Source organism: Anguilla anguilla, chromosome 5, assembly GCF_013347855.1.
Source record: "Anguilla anguilla isolate fAngAng1 chromosome 5, fAngAng1.pri, whole genome shotgun sequence".
NCBI lineage: Eukaryota > Metazoa > Chordata > Actinopteri > Anguilliformes > Anguillidae > Anguilla > Anguilla anguilla.
The window spans coordinates 51,304,275-51,328,872 of NC_049205.1; the positions used below are offsets into that span (position 1 = coordinate 51,304,275).

At 41.1% G+C, this 24,598-nt stretch overlaps 1 protein-coding gene across 1 annotated transcript in view; it reads left to right on the plus strand.

Moving 5' to 3' along the window:
• Positions 1-24,598, plus strand: part of galnt18b (UDP-N-acetyl-alpha-D-galactosamine:polypeptide N-acetylgalactosaminyltransferase 18b) — a 77,738-nt gene that overhangs the window by 23,451 nt on the left and 29,689 nt on the right. Inside the window, exons 2-3 of the mRNA XM_035416815.1 lie at positions 22,003-22,195; positions 23,460-23,626. Coding sequence (XP_035272706.1) covers positions 22,003-22,195; positions 23,460-23,626 — 360 coding nt within the window. The remainder of the gene's footprint in view (positions 1-22,002; positions 22,196-23,459; positions 23,627-24,598) is intronic.

Consider the following 24,598-nt stretch of genomic DNA (forward strand, 5'->3'; position numbering starts at 1 on the left):
CTTTCATATTCCCTAAAGGTCTGGTGAACGGCAGTGAAAGTTTGACACATAAGTCTTGGTTCCTCTCCAAGAATAGTTATCTTGCACTCTCCACGTTGCATAATGCAATGGGAGGAGGTACAACCGAACAACAGTTTTGAAAAGTCTTTAACTTTCACATTAATTCTGATTTTTAAATTTATTTATGCAATTTTTGTTGTTCCTCACACTGGCCAGAAAGTCCTAAAAGGACATTGAAGGATTACAAATGTGTTCAAAGCAGACCAATCTAGTCCATTATTTTATTTTTAGTATTTATTTGAATGTGTAATATAAAACTGATAGCATAGTTAATATCTTATCAAACATACACAATTTGCACCAAAATGTTTGTTCGTATACCCATGAAACTAGCTAAATTTGCAGTATTGATATATGTGGTTAGAGCCTTGAAAATGTATAGTGCAACCTATAAGAAACATCCTAAACCATCCCAAACATCTTTTTCCCAACAAGTCTTTCAAGTGAGCTGATAATGTGACATTGCCTGAAATGTATCTGTAGGCAAGGTTCTTCCAAACTTTTGTTTTGCCTGAAAGGCATACAGTTTGTTGAGGAGGATTAGCAAATGGCTAATGATTTTTACACATTAGTGTATACATGAATGCACCTATTAGTAGAACCCAGTGAATGGTGAAATGAGAGGACAGGTGTATAAAATGTATAAAATAACCTGTTACTTGCTGTGACCTGAATTTGCATGGAATTCTGTTTTGTTCCTGTGTGGGGTTCACAGGGTCTACTACTAAAAGGAAGTTTCAGGATTTTCCCAATGCTATTTACATTCTGGCAGCTGATGAATTGCTTTATAAAACACTACCGACACTTGGTCATTCCTTATTTTTCAGTGCTTATTTGATAAGTTGAATTGTCAATATATTATGTATGTGTGTGTGTGTGTATATACAGTATATGATATATATATATATTAATAGTGAAATATATAGAAATATATAGAAAAAAGAAAGTTGGGTAAAAAAGTTAATTATATTCATAAAGCATTCATGGCACATTTAAAGGAGTCAGAAAAGCATTACAGTACAATTACATACAGTTACAGTACAGAGCAGTATGAACGTCTCGTAATGTGCTTCATACTGTATATAATGTTGTGATGCTGTTATGTTGTAAGCTCCAACTGAAACAGCCAAACACCGGTTATGCCATTTGAGCACCAATGTCTGGGATCCAAAGGTGCCCAAAGGGCAAATCGCGGCACAGATCACTGCACACAGCCTGTCGCTGTCTAATAGGCTGTTCTGTGAGACCTGCTTATTTATACCGGCTCTCAGCCCCTGCCGCAGATTAATGGTCCTGTTCCAGTTACCTGCCAGCTAAGGTTCCTGCAGATATTCTGCCAGCTCCCAACAACCCACATACGCGTACACAGGCATACACAATCACCCTGAGAATGTCACACTGTTGGGGGTCTGGACCTGAGTCTGTGCACTTGTTTGAGAACTCAGGATCTGATGCTCCTGTTTCACATCTTAATCCAACTCATCTCTGTTCAGAGGTATCCGTTTAGAGATGCTTGTCACTCAGTTCGAAACAACCAGGCAGAGAATAATACTGTTTTCTAATATTGGCCAGAGTATTAACTTAAGCTGTGGAAGTATGTGGGACAGGAACAAATTTTTGGGTTTTTTTCACAGGCAGCTGTGACTAGGTGTGTGTTTTTCACACCCACCTAGATTTGAAGACCGGATTACACAGAAGCAGGCAGCATTGTGGTCGTCACATTATTTTCTCTCTTTTGATAAGGACTTCTCCTGTGAGAATGGCTTGACTGAGAAGGAAAAGAAATCAGGGTTGTGATCCTGTACGAGGCATTATTAGATATTTGATGCATCACACACGATCCGGCCTTGATTTTTTTTATCAGTAGAATCTGCGGTGTTAGAGAATATTCACACTTCAGCCAGGGCATCGCACCTTCATCCCTGCCTATCCAGTTTACGGGTTCTCTCCAGAGAGCCGTATAGGCATTTATCTAAAGCGTTAATGGAATACTCTCCCCGGGCGTGCGAGTCGGCTGCCTCTCCACATGAGCTGTGCTGGCGCAGGCGGCTCGCGCTCACGGACGTGTGCGACCGTCGCAACAGTAGCGGTGCCCGCTCGGGAGAGCTGGAGACTGAAGGGGGCTGAAGTCTAACCTTTAATCTCCATCTGCATTCATTTACTTTGCTTGATAAACAATGTAAGTAACTGAATTAATAAGGTGAATAAATGAATAATCCATACCAATCTGTCACTAATTCTTTCTCAATTTTATCTTGCGCTACGAGGTAGTTATTTACTTATTGTTACAGCTCAGTCTACGTAGGTAATGCAGTTTGAATTCCGAGGGAAATGCATTGATTCTCTGAGGTTTCTTTGTTGCCCTTTATTGCCCTTGGAGCTCACAGATGGTGTGATTCATGTGGAAATTTTCCAATTCATGTTTTATTTTTTGTATTACTTGTTATGATCACATTTATCTGTGGATTTGGAATTTGAAGAAAGGAAACACTACTGTTTGACACACAGTAGGAGAAATGTAATTACCTGGACTGTTCAGCTGATTGGCACACTTGTTAATCAAGCCACAGAAACAGCTCACTAGACTCATAGATCAAGAGGGTCTTCAAGATGTGTTGAAGTCTTCATATCGTAAATCACAGGTTCCCTTGGACCTCATATCTAATCAGTTTGTTATTTAATTAATTACACCTGAATTAATTATTTTATGGTTATTCTTCATAGAATCAAATGCACACATTGCATTATGTGCTGTGGTACCAATGCCTGACTTGAGATTCCATTTTGGGAATATATGGATGCATGGAATTATGATTGAATGTGGCCATTTATTATCTAGCACCTGGGGGTTTCAACAGGGGGTCTGCGAAGGCACCGTAGGGGGTCTGCAATGTGTGTGGGTGTATGTGTGATCTCCATAAATGCTTTAGATTATGTATGCTTCTATGCTTCCATATTGTATTTGTATTTTCTTCTACATAGTATATGACTAAATTGCTGATGTGCTGCTTCACTGTGACCTGCATTGAGACGTTTTAATTTTGCGAGAATAAAGGGATGGAGACTGGAGCACAAAGAAGAACACCGTTGTAAATGCAATACTGCACATGCGACACGGCATGTTTAGGTCTTTGCTTGCATCCTGCGCATTCCTGAGAAACACAATAGCGTCCTGCAAGTAATGCAGGAAGAATGAAACAGAGAGAGAGCATTTGTAAGCAGAGGGGGCTGCTGCCTGCTGTTGTGTTTGGCTCGGAGGGGTTCTGCTCTACCCGTGTTGCATGAAAAGACAACTCACAGCTCTTTGGAAGGGGACAAAAGGAGCCCTCGCCGATGACAGTTGCCAGCTGGGCCTCAATGCCAGTTGGTGGTGGCTGCAGCCGCCTTTAGCTGACCCATGGCATCAGATAAACAACGTGACTCTGGCGGGCACTCCAGGGGGATCTGTGGGGTGTTGATAAGGATTAAGGTCTCTATTTAATTAGCTACCGTGGAGTCGCTTCTCATCTGGTTTAGCAAGTTTCGTGTGCTTTACTGTTTCTTGGAAATTAAGCCGTGCAGTCTTGCATGGAAGCATGGAAACATGCTGTTACTCAAGTCCTGAGAAAGTGTATGAAACATTCAGCGAGTGGTATGTACGTATTTGTTTTGGCCGTCTACCCAAAGAAAAGAAGCTCGAACACAAAACTGCTTTGTGCTCAAAGCTGTATCAAATAAGGCATTAATTAATGCCTTTCTGACTCTGACATTCTCATTGCCATTATCATTGCTTGATTTGTAATCAGTGTTTGGCCAGTGTCTCCGATCTGGCATTGACCCTCTTTCTCCCTGCTGGTGTGCGATCGATGCTTTTGGACACTGATTTTCTTTTTTTAATTTTTAATTTTTTTCTTCTGCTTTTTCATGATTTCTCTTCTATTACAAAGAATGTTACAAAAACCTTCAATTTCCACAAGACATTCAGGGGTGTCTTGGTGAACCCAGCTGGGGATTCATGGGAGATTGAGTTCAGGGTCTGCATGTATTATGCATGTATCAGGATGCTGAGAGTAAGACGGGTCTTCAGTGCAGACTTCTGAGAGGGATACAAATTTAATACAGCTCATAGAATGTAATATTTCAATGACTCCGAACTTACTGAGTATTTGAGAGACCTCATAATCTGTACTAATGGGCTACATGTTGCCAGCAGATGGCTGAATTACTGAGACAGAGGCACCGAGCGCACATTTTTAAAGGAAAAAAGGACGGGCTACAATTGTTTTATGATGCAGCTGTTAGAAAGTGTCAGGCTGAATTTTCCCTTTATTGTATCTAGGTTTTTTTACTGTGTTGGCTCTTGGGGGGGCTTAGTTATTTCAAGGGGTAGCCGGAGGGGACAGCCGATAGATAAAATAAATACTTTATAAATCCCCGAGCGGGGAATTATTTTGTCAAGAACAGCGGGGTGGAACAGAAAATGCATCAGTGCCCGTGTGAACGGTTTTGTGGTGCTTTGCCAATAGAAAGTGACCAAGCGGGAAGGGTTGAGCAGGTCTGCTCTTGTGATAGAGCGTAAGAATGGGGCACAGGAGTGGAGTGGAGGTGTGCACCTCTGTACGGCTGGCTGGAGCTTCAGAAGAGGGGGAGCGCAAGTTAGACTGACTGTTGAGTCAAGGATGTACTGCAACACCTTCCAGAAGCAGCATGCACTGGCAGTGTTTGGCATCTGTTCGTACTAACCACAGGACAACCTGAACACTGCACCCCATTGACACTGCCACCATTTAGTCACAAATCAAACTAACTGGAAGGATTGAATGTAATTTTATCTTTTTTTTCTTCAGTGTTTCAGTATACACACCAGCATCGCAATGTGGGCGAACTGGTCTGGATGATACATGGCAGAGCACCATGGAAACGCCTCCTGAGAAACATTTTATGTTACGAATCCATCACTAGCAATCAATTTGTAAGCTTGGGGGGGAAGAAATACTACAGCAGTTCAAGAGCTGGAGGAAAAAAATTTCAGATAGATGCAAAATACTTGTAGGAATAAAAGTGATTTGTTTTGGCTGCTTTGGTCTGAGACTTCAAAGATGTCTTTTCTGTCACCTGAGGAATCCCATCCCATTCATTTCCTAAATATAGTAAGTATAAGAAAGTACTTGAGTTTTTTCTTTGAAGTGTGGTGCTTTTGCTTTTTTGACGGAAGCAATATATCAAGGTTTCCTTCATCCTTCCCTCATCTCTTTAATTAGATGGTGCTTTGGAAAAGAGCTGCTAGAGGATGGCAAATTTTGTCCAGTCATGATTTAAGATTCTAAAGGACTCCAAATTTGTGCTTTAATTTTATGATTTCTGTCGTCGGGACTCCCCTACCACTGCAGTCCGGCCCCTCTTTCGTCGCCGCCTCCACCCTGCCCACTTCTGTCGTCGCCTGCCGTTCCCCTCTGTCGGCACCCGGCCCCGCCCATCACCTCAGCTGCCACCTTTGGATTGTCACCTAGCTGCCGCAAATTAGATCAACGTGAACTGACTGACCGTGTTGGTTATTTAAACCTACACTCTTACCCGACCAGAGGAGGATGGGTTCCCCCATTGAGTCTGGTTCCTTCCAAGGTTTCTTCCTATCTGTTACCAGGGAGTTGTTCCTTGCCACTATTGCCTTAGGCTTTCTCCTGTGGGAGTTTAGGCCAGGGTTGTTTGTGTAGCGTATTGTGACAATTGTTTGTAAAATGCGCTATATGAATACTAATAATTTTTGATGATTTGATTTAAGGCTTAATTATTTCTGATTCTGAAAAGGGGTTACCCAGTAGCTTTACCCAGTTCACCTTTTAGTGAACTTAACAAGTTTGTTTTTAGTATTACAGTTTACCTTAGTAAACCACTGCATGCCATCCAGCATTTGAAGCCCCCATTCTGTTTTAAATAATGCATAACCTTGATGCAGCTGAGTGACCGCTTACCTAATGAGCCGTTAAACCCACCTAAGTATCTATGCATCACAGATTCTCAACATAATCACGTCATTTTAAAGACCCTTTATACTGTGAGCCAATCAGAGAGCAGGAGGGCAAAACTTGTTTCTACCTGATGCAGACATTAGCTACGTTTACATGGAGCCTCATACTCCACGTCTAATCAGATTACCAACCCAATCAGAATAAAGATGTCTCATGTGACCACCTCAATCAGAACAGACTGTCCCATTCCAATTTAAATTTCATTTGGTTTGAAAGGGGTGGTGTAAACATTTTGATAGTCTGATCAATAGGAGAATGTTACCCATGTAAACGCTTTAACCGGCTGCGGTATTTGGATGGAACAAATATTCTTTCTGCACAAGTTCAATCACGGAATAAGTGACGTCAACAAATTCCAGAGGAAATCTGGAAAAAACAAACGTGGCTGTTTAATTGGCCCTTTCACCATGCCCTTTCAAAACATGTATGCGCACATCTTGACTGCGCTTTTGTGGATGCCAAACTGATTTGAAATGACCCTGCACTCGGCACAGCTGCCTAGCTTGTACAGCAAGATCAGAGCTGGTGTGATGAGTGGAATCGGGGCTGTTACTGTCTCCTCCTCTGGAGCCATATGCCCCTTCATTAACCTGCACAATTTCATGAAAGACTGTCCATCAGTAAACTCCATCAGCACAGCTTTTTCCCAGCAGTCTTTGCTGCGGACTCTCATCCATTCACTTCTGCTTTTGGCAGGAGGCAGTGGTATTGGGTTTCAGCACCTTGCTGAGTGGACATTGTGGTATAACTGCTCTTGAGCTCGTCTTCTGCTGTTTAATGACTGTAGGAGAAAAATTATATTCCAGTGAAAATGCTGTCTGATATGTAAGAGACACTATCAATGCAAATATTGTACACAGCATGCAATGTATATTTGTATATATTTATAGAACTTTGTGTTTCTTCTTGTTCTGCATACTCAAATTCCAGATCAAGTTAGCTAGAGTTTTAGGTTCTGTGAATATCAAAAAAAGTTTCATTTTTATTACATGCTTGCACATGTAAACAGGTCAATGTGCATGTAAACAGTTCAACTAGAATCTTCAAATGGAATGAATGTATTTGGAATGATTAGATAATCTACATGTAAACATGGCTGTTGTGACAGAAAAGGCACTCTCCCAATTCCTATATCCAAAAGTGAATCAAAGCAGACATTTTATAACTCTTCAGTTGAATCACACTCAATAGGGCTTATGTACAGATATTTTTAAATAAACAAGAGCAGCATTTTTAAATGTGTGTTCGAAAAATGATTACATAAAAATGCAAAACAGCCCACCACTGTTTCCACAGTCTTCCCTGGTTTATCCATTAATAATGCTTTGTGAGAAATGTTCCATTTTTAATACGGCCAATTAGAACTGGTTGCCTATTATTGGCTGCACGTGGCTCTGCAAGACTCAAACTAAACACCCCCTGTTCGATCCCTTTGGGGTGAAATGGAAGAGGCATGTGCGGATGTGCCTCGATTGCTCACTGTAAATCACTACTGCACCCCCGGTGAGTCCTGCAGTCAGAATGAACACACAACCGTACGAAAACATCAATTCACAGCAACCAATATCTCGCAGAGCGCAGGTTTTAAAGCTACTATTCAGAACTCGCTGATAAGCCCCTTTCACTGCCAGTTAAGCACCTCCTGTAGTGACTGCTTCTTCCTGTCTTGCAGCACCTCAAAATTCCAAGACAGATAATCCAGATTCACCGTCCCCTCATTTTACATTTCTGCTGCCTTTGTCAAAACTAATTGTGTTCATCTTAGCCGGAAAAATAAAAGCCTGTCTTTGAGGAAGTAATATGTGGAAAGACTTGAAAGGCAGAAATTTGTCTTGTTTAGTTGCAAATTCTGTGTGTAATTTGTAGCTGCACGGCCCTGAATGGATTAAACATAAGGATCAGCGCTTGTCAGAACGCGTTTCCTTCCAGCTGTGGTGTAATTAGCCTTGAAAAGAAAAGGAGTGTGTTTCCGATGTCAGGGGGATGTGGGATTGCACAGCCTCCGAGCTCATTTCCTTGACAGAGAACAAAAAAAAAACCTATGGTGCAATAACGTTAAGAATAAACAGCAGACTTCAGTCAGAACGCCTTGGTACACAACTACAGTCTTGGGTGCAGATTCACAGCTATTGTATTAATGGCTGAAAAAAGAAAGAAACGAAAGAAAATGTGCTCTAGAGAAATCATTTTTACACCGCTGTGATTCTTGAAGCCCCTCAGGTCCAGATAGGTTTGATTTAATATATTAGCTGCATGCCTGTCAGCATCTGTATGCTGTGGAAGAGATCCAACAATACAATTAGAGCAGGAAATTTGAATGTCTTGTTTCATTCCCCGCATGCAATGAAAACTACACATGGCTGAGCACATGATTCATTTCAACCCATTTTTATCCTCAGTGTTTTTCTTTTTCGCCCAAAAAGCCCTGTCTCGTCACCGCATCTACTTTCATCAGTCTGAGCGTGCTGATTCTGCTCCGCCTCCAAATGCTCCAGATTCTGCCTCAACAGTACATTCTGCTCTGTTTGGTATATTTGAGATGGACAGGCAGGTCTTACCCTAACATCCAGCTTCAGTGACCTGGCATGTAAGGCTACATGATGTAAATTCTTTGCTCTGCACTGTTAAGTTTAGCTGCAATAATATCTCATGATCGATGTTCAATTTGACAGTTAGCTGCCCACGGGGATGGCCTGCTGCTTTGTGACAAGGAACCAAATGTGCAGTGTTATGATTGGATTAGACACAGGCACACAAAAATGCTCTAAATAAGCCAAGAGCTCCTTTATTCCCCTTCATGAGAAGCACAAAAAAAGTAAAACGAGTAACAAAGTTCTAATAGGGAATATCCAAGTATCGCAAGCATGGATACACACACACACACACACACACACACAGGAGCTGTTGAGACTTATGACCAATCATCTTCAGGTGTGCATCCCTGTAGGTAAGGGTGGAGCTGTCCAAGTTCCAGCTGTCCAAGAAGGCTTCCTAGGGTTTGAGATATAAGGAGCATTGACTGTGGAATAAACAGAGCCCCCCCCCAAAAAAAAAAATCTCTTGAGGTAACTGTTCTTTTTATTTAAAAAGATTCAAAGGGATGGAAATCTGATCTATGCCTGACATAAAAGAAAGAAATCATTGGCAGAAACTATATGGTATGATCATCGCTATCCAAATCTTACTTTACTAACTTGGAAGAGGCCTGGCAGGAAATCCCAGATCTTAAAAGACTTTTTTAACTTCTGTTTTCATTTGGATGCTGGTCTGGCTACAGACGGCTCTCCTAGCAAATCAGAAGGTGAACCCCGACAGACGGTATTTCAAATAGTAGTTTTATCTTGTTGCGGTTCAGATCCAAAAGGAACTCAAAAGTCCTTTCCCAGAAACACCTATACTGGATTTGCCATTTGAGATTATACAGTGGGACATTTTTTTAAAAATGTAATCTCATCCAAAGTCTTGAGACCTGTGGGTTTTGGCAGCAGAACCAGATTCACAAATAAACTATATTTGAAGCCAGTGCTGGTATCTAAAATCTCCTGTGCGTGTCGACATTGGCTAGATGTGGGCATATACAGCTAAAACTGAGAAGTGTGTCAGGAGTGTGCGTCCTTGTCTTTCTTATGTGTTGGGTTCTTACAGGAGCTTGTAGTATGGCACAAGGTGTTTTGTGTGTGAATTGTCGCTGTTTCTGTTTGCCTTAATGCTTATTTACTTTAGTTTGTTCATCATCTACCTGAATGATTTAATACCAGCTTTTACTTTCTAGAGTTTTTGTAAAGTTAGCTAACTTTAGTTTTCATGGGCACAATGTCTGCCTCCATTGAGTGAATTGCATATAAATTGCAAATTGTTTTTTTTTAATTCAGGCTAATGGACTCGAAGTGATGTTTCTCGGGCATTGCCGTCCCTCTTGGCTTCTCTCACAGGGGAAGACGCATGCCCCAGCCGTACCCTGGGCAGAAGTGATGCCCCCGACCACAATGATCAGCAATTCACAGCTTGCAGGGAGGGATTTAGAGCAATGAGAAGTACAAAATCTTTTTTTGTTTTGTACAGACAGATAAATCCCTTCTGCAATCTCTGAGCTCAGTGAAACACACATCGCCTTTAGCGGAAGAGCTGGTGCAGCTGGGCGTATCTTTTCACTCCTCCTTGAAATGAAATCCCCAAGTTTTTTAGACACTTTGTAAGACCTTGTGGGATCATAATATTCTTATTTTTTTTGCCTTCCATTGATGTCACTGAATAGACAAATGCCAAAGAGGACTGTATTTAGTTTCTTGTAATGCTACCCAAGGGAACATTGTGCCAACAAGACACTGCTGAATTGCCCTGATTGAAAGCTGAGTGGATATTAATCCAGGGTTTGATCTTATTGTTTCAGTTGGCCTTTGTGTTACCCTTGGGTATGTTACCAGTGTTCAACAACAGTTCTGTAGAAGAACACCAGACAAAAATGTATTGCCAACAGTGATCCCAGGGTACGTCAGCCATTTAACCCCAGCTTTCATGCATACCACACAGGGACAAGGAAATTGGGACATCTTCATTATAGACCTGAAGAGGACGTGCCTGCTGGCTCTTTTTAAAAAACAGTATTTTAAGTGGTTTGAATCAATGGTAAAATGGGGGGGCAGGTAAGTGTCAAGGATATTTATCAAAGGAATGGACGTGCAAGAATTAAAGGGTTATTATGTCTGACCTTATCTTACCTTTATTATTGCTTTGGTTGGGGGATGGGTGATTGGTACTTGTAATGGTCCGTTTAAAAGCATGCACGGTGTGCTGTACACAGAGGCACAGTGAGCATTGTTTTCATACACATCTTCCTGACATGCCTGTCAAGGCAAGGGTCCTGGGACTGAAGCTGAGCTGCTTTTAAGGACTTCACTTGAAGAGTTTAGTTTTCTTACTTTGACAGGATTCCCATAACCATCTCCACATGGAGATGTTCACCTTATCTCATTTACAGGGAAGGCAAAGGTCTATGTAGCAAACAGCTCTACAGATGTTCTTAGTTCTTAGTAAAAATCTACTGTCTTCTCTTTTCAGAAGGGTAACTTGCACAGACATTCAAAACTGTTTTTTGCATACCAGCTTTGGAAGGATATATCTCCTTTGGATTTCGATAAAGCAGCAATTCATCCTTTGTTGCCTGTCTGCTGACTTTAGTTTCTATTATGATATAATGGAGGTGCTTTAAAAAACAGCAGTTCCTGAAACCAATTTGTATCTGTTATCTACAGAGGTGTTTTTTTGCTTTGTTAGAGCTTCCAAAGACCCAGGGAAACCACCAAATATCTTTAATAATCTAGTTCTGCCAAGTGAACCTGATTCCTGAATAACCTCATTTCCTAATTATGGCTTGTAAAAAAAGACCAATATACTGTAGCTGTTCTGAGTTGTCAACTCTATAGGGAATGTAAAACGTTAAAGTGGGGCTGGGGAAGTTATTTTCAACCTCTTGAGTTCTGTCCTGCTCTATACTGTGCTAATAATGAGGGGAGCAAGGCTTTGTGCACAAACTGTATCACAGCAGAATTTTACCCTCTTAGGAACAAACCCTGACCGTAACCTAGTGGCAGCTTTAACATTGTCGCACAAATGTAGTAATGCTAATGTCAAAATGCACACTGCCAATGAGTGGCTTCCAACAATCATTAAGGGCCCTATTTTTTCAGTCAAGGCATAATTGCCAAACTATGGCAGTAATTAAGGCAAATTGGTGGTACATTAAGGCATGTCCAAATCAGTTTTAGTAATTTTGTGACTAGAGACTATAGCACTCCAGAAGTGCCGTTGTGGAAGAGATTGGTTTAGGAGGAATAAATTACCTTGGGTTATCTTTCATTATGGCCAATCAGATCAGCCAGTTTCTTTTACGCAGTTGATGATAATGTAAAAGTTAATTGTATCATAAAAGTAGTGCTTGCTGAAGTGTAATTAACTAAGTCAGCAAGCTGACCATTTCTTAGTGCAGATTTGCTCCAGCTCTGCCAAGTTACACATAGTGTAGCTGGATAGCAATTTTCAAGTAATTTCATATATTTCTAATGGGATTTCAGTTTGTGCTTTTAGAATACTGATCTTCTTGTTTCTAAGTCCTCTGTAGTTTTTGCCATGTGCTTTGGGTCCTGTTGGAACATGAATCCTTGCCCCATCAAAGATCTCTTGCAGACTGTAACAGGTTCACCCTAATGATTTGACTGTATTTGGCTCCATCAGTCTTACCGCTAATGGCAGCAAACTTCCCAGTGCTTCCTGAAGCAACCTCACATCATGATGATTCCGTCACCATGATTGATGGCAGGGATGTTACCTGGGTGATGGTCTGTGTGTGGTTGGTGCCAAACATGGAGTTTTGCTTTCAGGCCAAAGAGCTCAACTTTAGTCTAATCAGACCACAAAATCTTCCAGGAGGTCTCAGGACCACTCCACTCTCCCCAAGAGGCCAGATAAAGAGATTCTTCGAATTCAGCCAACAAGCTTTCTAACTCAGTGCTGCACCTGGCCTCTTGGTCTGATAATTGCCCTTCTCGTCAGGTTGTTCAGATTTGGAGGTTGGCTGGATCTTGGTAGTGCCTGGATTGTTCCATATTTTTTCTACATTTTGTTACAATGCTCCTTGGAGATTTCAAATGTTGTGAATCTTTTCTAACGTTGCCCAGCCTTATGCCTCCGAACAGCTTCATATCAAAGCTCCACAGGCAGTTTTTTGGTCTTCATGGCAGTGTGACCGATCTAATGTTTCAGTTGTGCGACCTCTCAGAGTCAGAGATATTTTTTTCTGTAATCATGCAATTGGAAAACACAGGTGGACTCGAATCAGCATAGGTGGACCTGGTTAAAGTATTTAGTGTGAGCTTGAATACACTGAATACACACTTGAATTCATTGAAGAAAATTAATGCATCTGGCCCAATTTAGGTTAATACAAAGGAGATGAATAATGATCAATTATATAATTGTCAGGTTTTTAGTTTTAATACAATTCTGAAGATATCTAAGTACTTTATTTCAATTCATTAAGTTACTTGTATAGAAGTAGAAAAATATCAATTTAAATGTACTTTAATTTGACTATAACTTTGCAAAAGTTGAAATGAGAAATAATCAATGGGGTGAAAATTTCAAAAGAGATTAAAAATGTAAGAATCCTTTTTGATGTGTGTTGTTATTGGAACAATGTGGCCTGTAGCCTTGCTTTTGTTAAGAAGAGCCACCTTAATTAGAAATTCTACCACCATAACAGATGAATAATCATGGAATTAAATTTCATGTAATTAAATTTTAATACATTTTAATAAATATATATGTAATTAATATGTAATAAAAAAGTTTTGCATTACAAAACAATTATATTTTGTGACCCCATACAAAGAATCCATTCCCAATCTTTTTTCCCTACTGACAGCCTCACCCCCATAATTAAGCTAATTTTCTCCATTAACTCTGCTAATTAGCAATGTAAATGATCCCACAGGTCAAAGGGGGAGTCTGCTGGCTTGTAACTTTGAGCTCATTCTCACCCTAATAGAAAAGTTTGGGTCTCTGTGCATTCTCTCATTAAGTGCTCATCTTACTGGCTGGGGAAAGCCATTTGTATGGAGACACTGTGTCTAATGCTTTTTCCTCAGTCTGTAATATTGATTGGTTTATTCACTTAGGAGTGCAAGATAAGTGCCTGCATGGTGTTGGTACAGAGGAGTTGCTCTGCTAAAATTTTCCACATTGAATTAGCAGTGTGCTTTAGGTTCTACTCAGATTTGCTTTTTCCTGTTGGAAGAGCCAAACATAGGGAAGAGACAGAGAAAGGGAAGTGTAAACTGTGATGGAATATGGACAAGTGAAGCTTAGGCAAAATCTTGAGAAATCTTGAGTAAGACATAAGGCCATCATGGAGCATACCTGAAAGAAAGATTTATGGGGGCAAAGATAAAACAACCCATACCCTATTTTTATTAACTTGGTGTTCTCCACCTGGTGCAATGTTTCTGCTTCCACAGTGTACAGAAGCTACATTGATTTATAAGAACTGGCATGTTTCTAGGCAGCTATGGCTTACGTGTTGGGTGGTATGTTTCCCTCCTGCTTTCTAATGAACAAGGTAAAATTTAAAAACAATCCCAGAAGAAAATGTATCATGAGGAAAGCTTGTGCAATTACTGCTAACTGACCAGACAATGTTAGTATGACTAGCAAAACCTGGAGGCATGCCCGTTACTAGGTTTGAAAGTGCCAGTCATGCCGAACCATTTTAACTGGCAGACATGACGTACACCAACCTATCAAAGCCAGTTAAGAGCCGGTGGTGATTTTACTGGGGTAGAAAAGTGTGTTGAGGTCCTTTTGACGGGTATAACTGTATTGTAGTTTATCTTAGGCATGTTGGCATGGCAACCTTTCTATTCTGACTCACCTGGATGCGTGCTACAGCCCACGCCAGTGCGTCTCACTGGAAAATAGAGACAGGGCGACAGTCACACAGTGATCTGGCATTTCCCTGAGGTGATATGATGAGAGGTGATGTGGAATAAAGAGATGTGACACTGCCTGAGGGCTCAAGCTACAGCCATGAGAACCGCCTCAGGTCAGCTGCTGCCTGATCCCGGATCAGTGTGGGGTCTTTACCTCTGTGGGTATGTACCTTTTTGGTATTAACATGATAAATTATTATTCCACTGCTTTGACATTTTTAAAATATGAACCAATCGTCATTGCGTATCTATAGCACTAGAACGCTATTGGTACTAATCCAACCAAATAAAAATGTAAGTAATTTGCCACTATAAATCAGTAGTTGGCGTATGCCAAGTGAACCGTAGACTGGTGTAAAACTATAAATTATCACTACATAACAAGCATGCATGTTTTTATTCAATCAGGATTACTGGCTCTGACATGGTAAAAGTAGCCTTATAGTAATCCATAGATCTTTCCCTGAGTGATTAGCCCCTTGGCCATGATTAGCCCCTTGGCCTCTCTTTGTGAAGCCTTACATGATTCAGTAGTACATTTTTGTACCCCAGTGTCCTGTAAATTGCTGTGTCCCGTTCATTTCAAAGCACCCTACACTCACCTAAGACTGGCAGCAAGCAGCTCTTTAGCTGAATAGAATGGGCCTCTATGCATTTCCCGGAGAACGCATTGACCCCGTCTCTGATTCAGCACGCTGAGCTGCCCAATCAGCAGGTTACCAAGGCAATTCGTCTCTGTGAAACTGCACTGCCGTGACCCTCTCTGTGCTGCTGATCCTGGCCACAAAAGAAACCATCTTAAGGCTAATTAGTGGAACAGGCGGTTCTCCGGAAGAGCCTTGGGCCACCATCGCTGAGAGTGGAGGAATTGGGAAGGATCATTTTCCCTCCTTTAAGTTCTCTGGTCACAAGAAGAAATACTATTTTTCTCTAAAACTAAAAATTCAAAAAATTGCAAAAAAATCTATGAGGAAAATATTGGTACAATTGCTGATAAATGATGCGTAGATGTCTGTCTATTGGTAAAAATACCAAAATAATTCCTCTGCGTGTATTTGCCCTCTTTGCATCTGTTATTTATTTGTACCTGACAGGAATCTGCAAGACAACATATTTATTTATTGATTTATTTTCCATAGTGAAGAACCTCCTGGCTTTAATGTCACATGATTGTTAGTGTTTTCTGTTAAGAGCAGAAACCCCAGTTCGCAGTAGGGCCTCTGAATGGAGCTGATTGGATCAGGACGGAACAAAGATCCTGGTTCAGCTCGATTTTGCAGCTGAAACAATGGAGCTTGCTGCTCCGCTGCTTTTATAAGGAAGCATTTTACCGGAGTCCTTCTCATTGAGAAATGCCCCAAAACAAAAGGGGCTAACTCCCACTAATTCCCAACAAGAGAATGTAACCCCCCTCACCCCTCTCCTTCAACCTACAGTCACTCAAAGCTTTCAGACACTTTGCATTGAGGAATAACTAAACCAACATTGAATATACCCCCCCCCCTCCTCCCACCCCCACCCCCACTTTTCTGGTAATAGAAAAGTTGGACCTTAAAGAATTTTTTAAAAGAGCAGAGCAATGTTTTCTATACAAAAATCAATACCAATACCCATAACTCTGAAAAGTGCCCATGCTGGTAATATAAATTAAAAACGTGGTGTTGTATTTCATGCTGAGAGCAGTGAGGAACATCAGCTCTGTTCCAGCAATTCTGTGATTATAGATGGACCAGCAGTTTGGCCCTGGGTTTGGAGATTGATTTTTGGAACGCATACCTTGTGGGCACCTGATATTCATGCTATTCCCCTCTCCCTAACATCCAATAAATATCGACAAGCACGTTGACTCATCCATCCTTCCAAATGCTGCCCATAAGTACCTGCATTAATAAAGGCAACATAATTGTATTTACCCTGAAGGGCTGGTGATCAATTGCTGTACCGCTACTCATCATTTCAGTGTTACATCATCGTGATTGGCATGCTCATTACAATATTATTGTTGCTGGCAGTGCTACTATCATGTTTATGCTGTGATAATATTGCCATGATGATGAACAAACAATGCAAATAGTTTGCATGTAACTATAGGTTTGAATAACTGCTATTCTTATTTAAGTGTGCTGTTAAGTGTAGCATCGCCTGTAATGAAGAGAAGTGAACTATGCATTATGTGGTTCAGTTAATTTGTTTATTGATGAATTGAGGCAAATGCAAGGAAGACAGTTGACTTTATATTTACTGTTAGACCAGATGTTTGCTCATGCTAAATATTTTGTTGAAGGAAAAAAAGCAAGTGAATGTGTGAGGATTCTGAGCTGTAGTATCCCTAGTAATCTCCGGCATCTTTCGGAATCTCTTTACACATCATCCATCTTGTCATTATTTCTGTTGATTAAGCAGTGCGCTGAATTTATGTGAATGTGACATTTTCGCAATTATGGATAACAATTTCAGATTAGACAATACGGGATCACTGGATTTAGTAAAACAGTAATTTAACAATGCAGAGCATGAACGCTTCATAAAATGTGTGTGTGTGTATATATATATATATATATATATATATATATATGTAGTGAGCACCATCATGTTGGAGGACAATCACTTTTTTTTTTGTAATCCATTTGCATTTGCTTAGTGTGAATTCAATAACACTCCCACATTATGTCCTTTTCCACCATTTAAGGTCTTACTAAACACAGATCCATCAGCAGCCTTTAGAAGTAGCTCACAGATTCCAAACCTCATTTGCTGACAAACGCTCCATGAATCATTTGATTGGTGGGGCTAGCAAGTGCTGTCAGTCACTGACCTATATTATGTTCCAATCAAATTAGTTTTCTTTCCCCAGCAAAGCTGTGTGATTTGTTGAGTCAGTGAGTCACTGCAAATATATGCTGGATCCACCCATCTTGTGAGTTTATTGCGTTCATCACTGGGGAGCCCTACTGAAGCGGACCACCCAGCAGCAAGGCAAACGAACCGGAAACTTAGAAAATCACCCAAAAACTTCTGAGGGATTATCCCATTCAGCTTATTTTTGTGTCCCTAGTCTGATTTCCATCTGACTGAATGCTCTTCCTTCACGATGACTGAAAAGTTGTGTGTGTCACATATTGAGCTGAAGAAATGGGAGATTGGTCGTCATGGTTGACTTCCCACCCAGAAACTCATTACCTTTTACAGTGGTCAACAAATACACCTGGTGCCAGTGGTTATTTTTCCCAGGTTCAAGATTAGTTTGGAGTCTGTATTTTCAGAACGTTGTACATTCAAGAAGAATGAGTGTTGCTTAAGGTTTAGCAAAGAGAACATAATTGGTCCTTGCAGATTTTTAATTCATCCTGTAAAAATATTTCATCGTGATTAGGAGAATGACACTCACGTCATACCTACCGTACATTGAAATATGGCAGTGGATCTTTTATGTCATGGGGTAATTTTGCATCTATTGTTACTGACACTCTTGTTAAGGTTAATTGAATCATGAACTCCAGCAAGCATCAAAATATTTTGCTAATAAATCTGGCATCTACTCCCCTGGAAAATTTTAATTTGACCACAAACGGACCTTTCAAGCATACCTCAAAATCAGCCATGAAGAACAGAAAAGAATGTTGACGGCTTTGCAATGGCACATAGTGCTCGGAATTGAATATTATTGAAAATCATTGGGGCATGCAATAGCAAGAACAGAAACACTTAGCTGGCAACAGGAAATGGTTGAAGGCCATTATAGGTCTGCTAAAGGAGCTGCTTTTATGTAAAAACTGACATGGTGTCCAAACATTTGTATGTGCCATGTTCGCTTTAGTTTATTATTTTGAGTCTGCGAAAATGTGATGTGCAGAAATATTTCATATTTAACTTGTACTACGTAGTGCTTCTGTTCACTCAGAGATTTGTTGTATTGAATCACACAGGGGTGCCCAAATTTTTTGCATACAACTGTACGACTGGATGCATATGCAGTCAGCATGTGGCTGGACTGCCTCTAACAACATTAGAATTGAGTGCCAAACAATTCTTCAACAGCATTGTTGAAGGCTGAAAACAGGAAAAAAAATGTAATGGGAAATGTTCGTGGCTTTTTCCAGTTTGTGACTTTTAGAATATTAATTTGTGCAGGATGTGTGGTCTCGAATGGCAAGTCCTTGTTACATACTTTCATTTTTTACCGAACATTCCAGAACATAATGTGATTGACTTCAAACCAGGCTATAATAATTTTGTAAAGTCCAAGAAGAGGACAAGTTGAATCAACATCACCTGATTTTGCAACTCACCTGACACTGAACTTTGGAAACCACACAGACCTAAATCTAAGTTTTTCTGCGATAATGCATCTAATACTGTGACCTTAAGAAATCTCAGCATGCTTACCTCAGGCCAGATTGCATGGCGTGGTTGATGATGCGGGCTCATATTTCTGCTGTACTTTTGTACGGCATTTGAAGCCTTCCCGGTTCTTTGGGCTTAATTTCAGTCAATATCAGCCTTTATTTAGCCGTGGGCCTCTGGGACGGTTCCTGTTGCTCTCCAGTGTTTCGTAGGGAGGTGACCAGGGAGCGTGTGGCCTCTCGGTGGCACACAGGTAACAGTGCGGCCTTTGAGTCGGCTGGAGCCCCACCCTGCCTCCATTTCGGCTCCCTGACTGGCGGCTCTGTGGTGAGACCTCTAACAGGTCTGAATTACAGCGCCGTCTCTGCAGCTCTTTGTGCCGAGCATTAAGGAGAACTCGGCTTTCAAAGGCTGTCATTCTGCCGTGTGGTGAGAACCTGTGCGATGAACTCCATCCTTTCTGGATAACTCTGGGGACTCTGTGGTAACAGTGTAAGCCGTGTGCTTGGTTTGTAATGAGAGACCTTGCAGCAGTGATTCAGTGTTTGGGGACAAGGCAAGGAGGCAGATACGATCTTGCCCAGTTGCCCTGTAACTGCTGAGCAAAATCTGCCCGGGGGCTTGTCACAGCTATGACACATGTACTGGAGCCTACACATTTGTGGACCTATAGGGCTCATGCAGATTTCCTCCTTTGTTGCCAGAATTCCAGAATTCACTGAGCTGGAGACTGCTGTCATCTACAAATAGAGTTTCAATCCTCTGCCCTTTGCAAATACACACTGTATTGCATGCACCTTCGGTGGTATTTACACACTGAACTGCATGCACCATCAGTGAGTTTTACTTTTACATTTACATTTAACGCATTTGGCAGATGTCCTAATCCAGAACAATTTGTATAAATACATGCAGGCACCTTCACCATGCACCTTCAGTGAGATTTACACATTGCAATACATGCGTCTTCAGCTACGTTAACACACATTTGATGACACACAGCATTCCACACACCTTTCGAGATATTTACGCACTGCATTTCGTGTGGTGTCTGTGAGATTTACACAGTACACTTCATGCATATTCAGTGAGATTTAAACATTAATGTGGTTATGCATGCCTTCAATTAAGGTATAGTACGAGAGGTTAAATATGTAACCATAAGCTGTGTATTGAACTTTTTTATGTAGCTTTCAACTGCCAACAAGTTATATGTAATTGCATTATTGGATGCCTTGCACACAAGTGCACATTTATGGTTCATAACAAAATGTAGTTGGTGTTAAATCGGCGCTGACGTTTTACTATTATGGGGAACATTTCTTCCCTTCGTGGACTCATTAGCCTCTGTTAGAGGTAATTAAATTAGCACTGAACGTTTTACTGTGTTTAGATAAAAGGAAGTATGGCAACAAAAAAAAAAGGTTTAAAAATGTGGATCCACAGGCACTATATACTAAGTAGAAATTACAGAAAAAGTTATGTTTGATTTAGGGTTAGTGGGAAAGCTGGGGTAAGGAGAGTGATTTGTTGTTAGGTTTCAAATTGGGGTTAGGGGGTTTTGGTTGATTTCTGATTAGGTTAAATCAGGTTATGGTTAACAGGTTGAGGGGTGGAGATGAGATTGGGTCAAGTCAGGTTTAAAAGGAAGGCAATTGCACATGGCCTGTGTAACTGCATAAACCACAGACTCCTGTTACACATTAATTCATTTTTAATGAATGGTGTAATTCCATATCAGTTACCCCGTCGTTAAAATATAATCTAATCATCATCATTTTTAATGTTAGCAAAGCCAATTCTGCAATTGAAACTCACATAAATAAGTCATAGAAGATGTATCAGCTGTGTGAGGATTGGGTTACAGAATGCCCAGACGAAACTATGGCGCTAACAATCACAGATACACTGGTATATACTATACCAGTGTACGCCAAGGGAGCTGTTTGTCCTGCCTGTTCACACATTCATTTCAAGGATTTGAAATGCGACAGGGGGATTGGAGACAATGTTTGGAGTGCTCATTACAGGCGTGACAGTGTGAATACCCTGGCATGCCGCTGCTGAACACTCTGCGCCTCTCTGTGTGGCTTAAATCCAGACCTTCTCAGCACTGGAGAGATACTTAACGAACCTGGCTGCAGTTCGCCCGAGCCGGCAGTAATTGTCTGCTGTCACAATGGAAATTATGAGTTATTACCTGCCATGCTGGTGTAATAGAGTGCCAGTTAAATAACTTGGTCTGTTAATTATGATTTTAGAATTACGTGAGTGGAGCTTTTCATCATTGTGTGTATTTATTAGACTATGGGTGTAGAGCAGGCCTCTGTGATGTTCTGGAATGTCTAATGTATGCCTGTTTTGGCCATCTATCATGCATTGTCTATTGTATGAAGACGTGTATGAGCTGCTGCTTTGAGGTCTCACTGCCAATGAGCTGCCTTAAAAAAAGTGGATTTTATAGCACTACAACTATCTGCCAGGCAGGAGTGCCACCTACATATAGCTAAAATAGTCAGCAACTTATGTGATTACACTGCAGATTAGAAGCTACCGGTTAGCGTTAATGAGACGTGTTTTTCTTGGTGGTTGCTCTACCATACTGTGACACCATTTGTGTGTATAAAGGTAAAAGTCTTATATTTCACAGAATAGAGACACAACAGAAATAACCACAACACTGAAAAGACAGCAATGTAGATATTCGATAGATATTTTATACAAAATGTATAATGCAAGAGCATAACAAAATCAAGGTTAGCGATTGTCGAATTCTGTGTTGTGTGGCTACAGGACTATCTGTAGCCAGCAGCGTAAACAAAAGCAGCTAACAAGTCCCATGGCACTAGTTGGGGTGAAATGCTGTGCTGTAGAGGGAAAATAACATATATAACTAACTGTAGTTTTGATACCACACTGATTACTGTAATATTAGACACATCCCAGTCTGACTGTTAAAATAATTATGGAAACCTCACTTCGAACCTCATTTCAAGAAGTTCATAATTTCATTGTTATTGGAGCCATCTCTCACTAGACGTCCTCCACAGTGTCGTTAGAAAGCGAGTATTGTGTTCACAGTTTTAATTACTCTGCCTCGTCCACAGAGACACCCCCAAAGGATGAGAACGCAGCGGTTGAATCCTTCTCGGACTCCTCCCTGTTCACCCACTGGGGTCAGGACCTGAGTCCCGAGAGCCGCAGGATCGCGTTCAAGAAGTTCCAGTACTACGGTTACAATGGCTACCTCAGCGACCGCCTCTCCCTGGACCGGCCCATCCCTGACCTGAGGCCTGATGGGTAATTCACTTTCTCCCTCTCTCTCTCTGTCTCTCTCTCTCTGTGAATAATAATAATTTTCTATGGCTAATGGGTAATGGGTATTTTCGCATAATACGAAGACTGATATACTGTAGCAAAAAAAGGCTGTGATTAGGAAGGTATTAGTCAATTTATCTGTTCTGCCTTACTTTGCATGTAAATAATTCAGAATTCGCGTTACAACATGTTTTTGTTTCCATGGCAATGCCTGTAGCCACAAGGTTGAAAAATGACCAGTCAAAGGTCCTAATAGTCTTGCAACAGAAATAATAACCCAGCAAAGCAATACATTCTCACTGCTTTCGATAGCTAACAGAGCTACGGAAACAAACAAAAAAAAACATTATTAATTTCAGTTAGGAGCCTGTAGATTAACACAATGGTACTTAAGCTGCCAGTTTTTTTCATTTGATAATTTCCTATCCCACTTTGGCCGATGGACATACACGTATAGTATGGAGCTGTCCTCTTGCTGTAGTCTGTGAATCACGTGGAATGGGAACGTTACAGCAAAGCACTATGGCTGCAGCTTTATTGTCCATTTAAGCCAGCAAGAGCAAATGTCCACCTCAGATGTTGAATAGGATACTATGGATAAGAGCAAAATATAGCCAAAGAATATTAGAAAAATATAGTTGCCTTTTAAAGCTGCTGTTGTACTGTATCATGATTATTACATCTGATGGTAATGAGCAGCCATCCACAATTCTACTCGTGAGGTACGTATACGGAAGGAAGCCTGCTGAACTGAACAACACCTGCCATTTCACTAAACACTTGCAATTTGGCTTTTAATTCTGTAAAAAAAATCTACATAAGTCAAGAGCCTTTAGCTTTGTTATTACTGTATCACTCTACTAAATGTTGGTACATTTCAATGTATTACATCATATACATTTCAAGGAATACACAAGCCTCTGCTATAAGTATGAATATATCAGGCCTGCGACATCGCTGCACAACTTCATAGCGAGAGCATGCAGGTAGGTGACTACAGGCTCTCAGCAGCCCTCATTATGTAGCATATGACAGTGATATAATGAGATAAAAACTAGAGCAAGACCTAAGATGTGCTGTCAGAGAATTCCAGCACCTCGATGTTCTCTTCAGATTAACCAGATAATTTTTTATCTTTCAGTGACAGTAGCGCCATCTCCTAACCACTCATTTGCTCCAGATCTGAACCCTGAAGGACAAACCTGACCTTAGTCTACTCTTCTTTTCTTCGCCCCACCCATCCCAGCTGCAGAAACATCTCGTACCCTGCAAACCTCCCGCAAGTCAGCATCGTGTTTATCTTCGTAAATGAGGCGCTGTCCGCCATCCTGCGCTCCATCCACTCGGCCATCCGGAGAACGCCGTCCCACCTCCTCAAAGAGATCATCCTGGTGGATGACAACAGCAACAACGGTGAGCTTCACTTCACCTCCTGTGCGTTACCCACAATCAACAAAGTCCAGACACCAAACTGTGCATGCCACCAGTGGGTGGGCAGCAGGTTCTTGATTCCTTGTTGGATATGTTTTATTTGCATGTATTAATATGCGGAACATGAGATTTTATGCGAGTCAAAGGAAAAGACGAGACGAAGCAATGTTTAATTTTGTATTTGATGTTCGCGTGTTAATATTCCCATGGCATTTTGGGATTATGCTTTGCACAGAAATAAGCAAAAACTGGCAGGATTCATTGCCCTGGTGTACCTCTGGCATCTCTCAGAACGTGTTCACCCATTAATGAAGCTCTGTGCTACATGTGTTATGTGAATGTCAGGTGTATATGAAAATGCCGAAGTTCTTACAGTTATTCTCAACCGAATACATCACACACCTGCCTGGCGTTATGAATAATTTTCTAAAAGGGAATTTTACAAGGGCCTTGAATGGGACAGGTGTAGACATATTTGCTTAAATCAGAAAATATTTTTGTTTTTTTTGTTAGAATGTTTCCTTGAGCAAATATTTTTTCAAGTCAGAAAGTATGCCCTCAAGAATGCAGAGTATTTCCCAAATGTTTGCCAGGAAAGGCGACAGCAGACTCCACCAGGCCTGTCCAGTGGCGTGTCTGCCAAAGCCGAGAGCTCAGAAATGAGCAGGCGGTTTCTCTTTAATCTGTGTTAATCTACTTAATGCCTTGGACACGGGGCTGCAAGTTTGTGCTGATTGGATTAATTTGAAAAGAGAGAAGTGGAGAAGTGGAATACAGATGACCTGGAAGCAGCCGGCGATTGCCCAGCGGCGGGACATAATCAGACAGGGAAATTAAGCGCTTAGATGTTTCTGTGTCGGCCTTGGTCCCCCGGTGTGTCTCTGAGCACCTGGCTGGCGTCTCCGGGGAGAGAGCGCGGTTAACAACGCCTGCAGTGAAGCGGCGTCCTGTGGG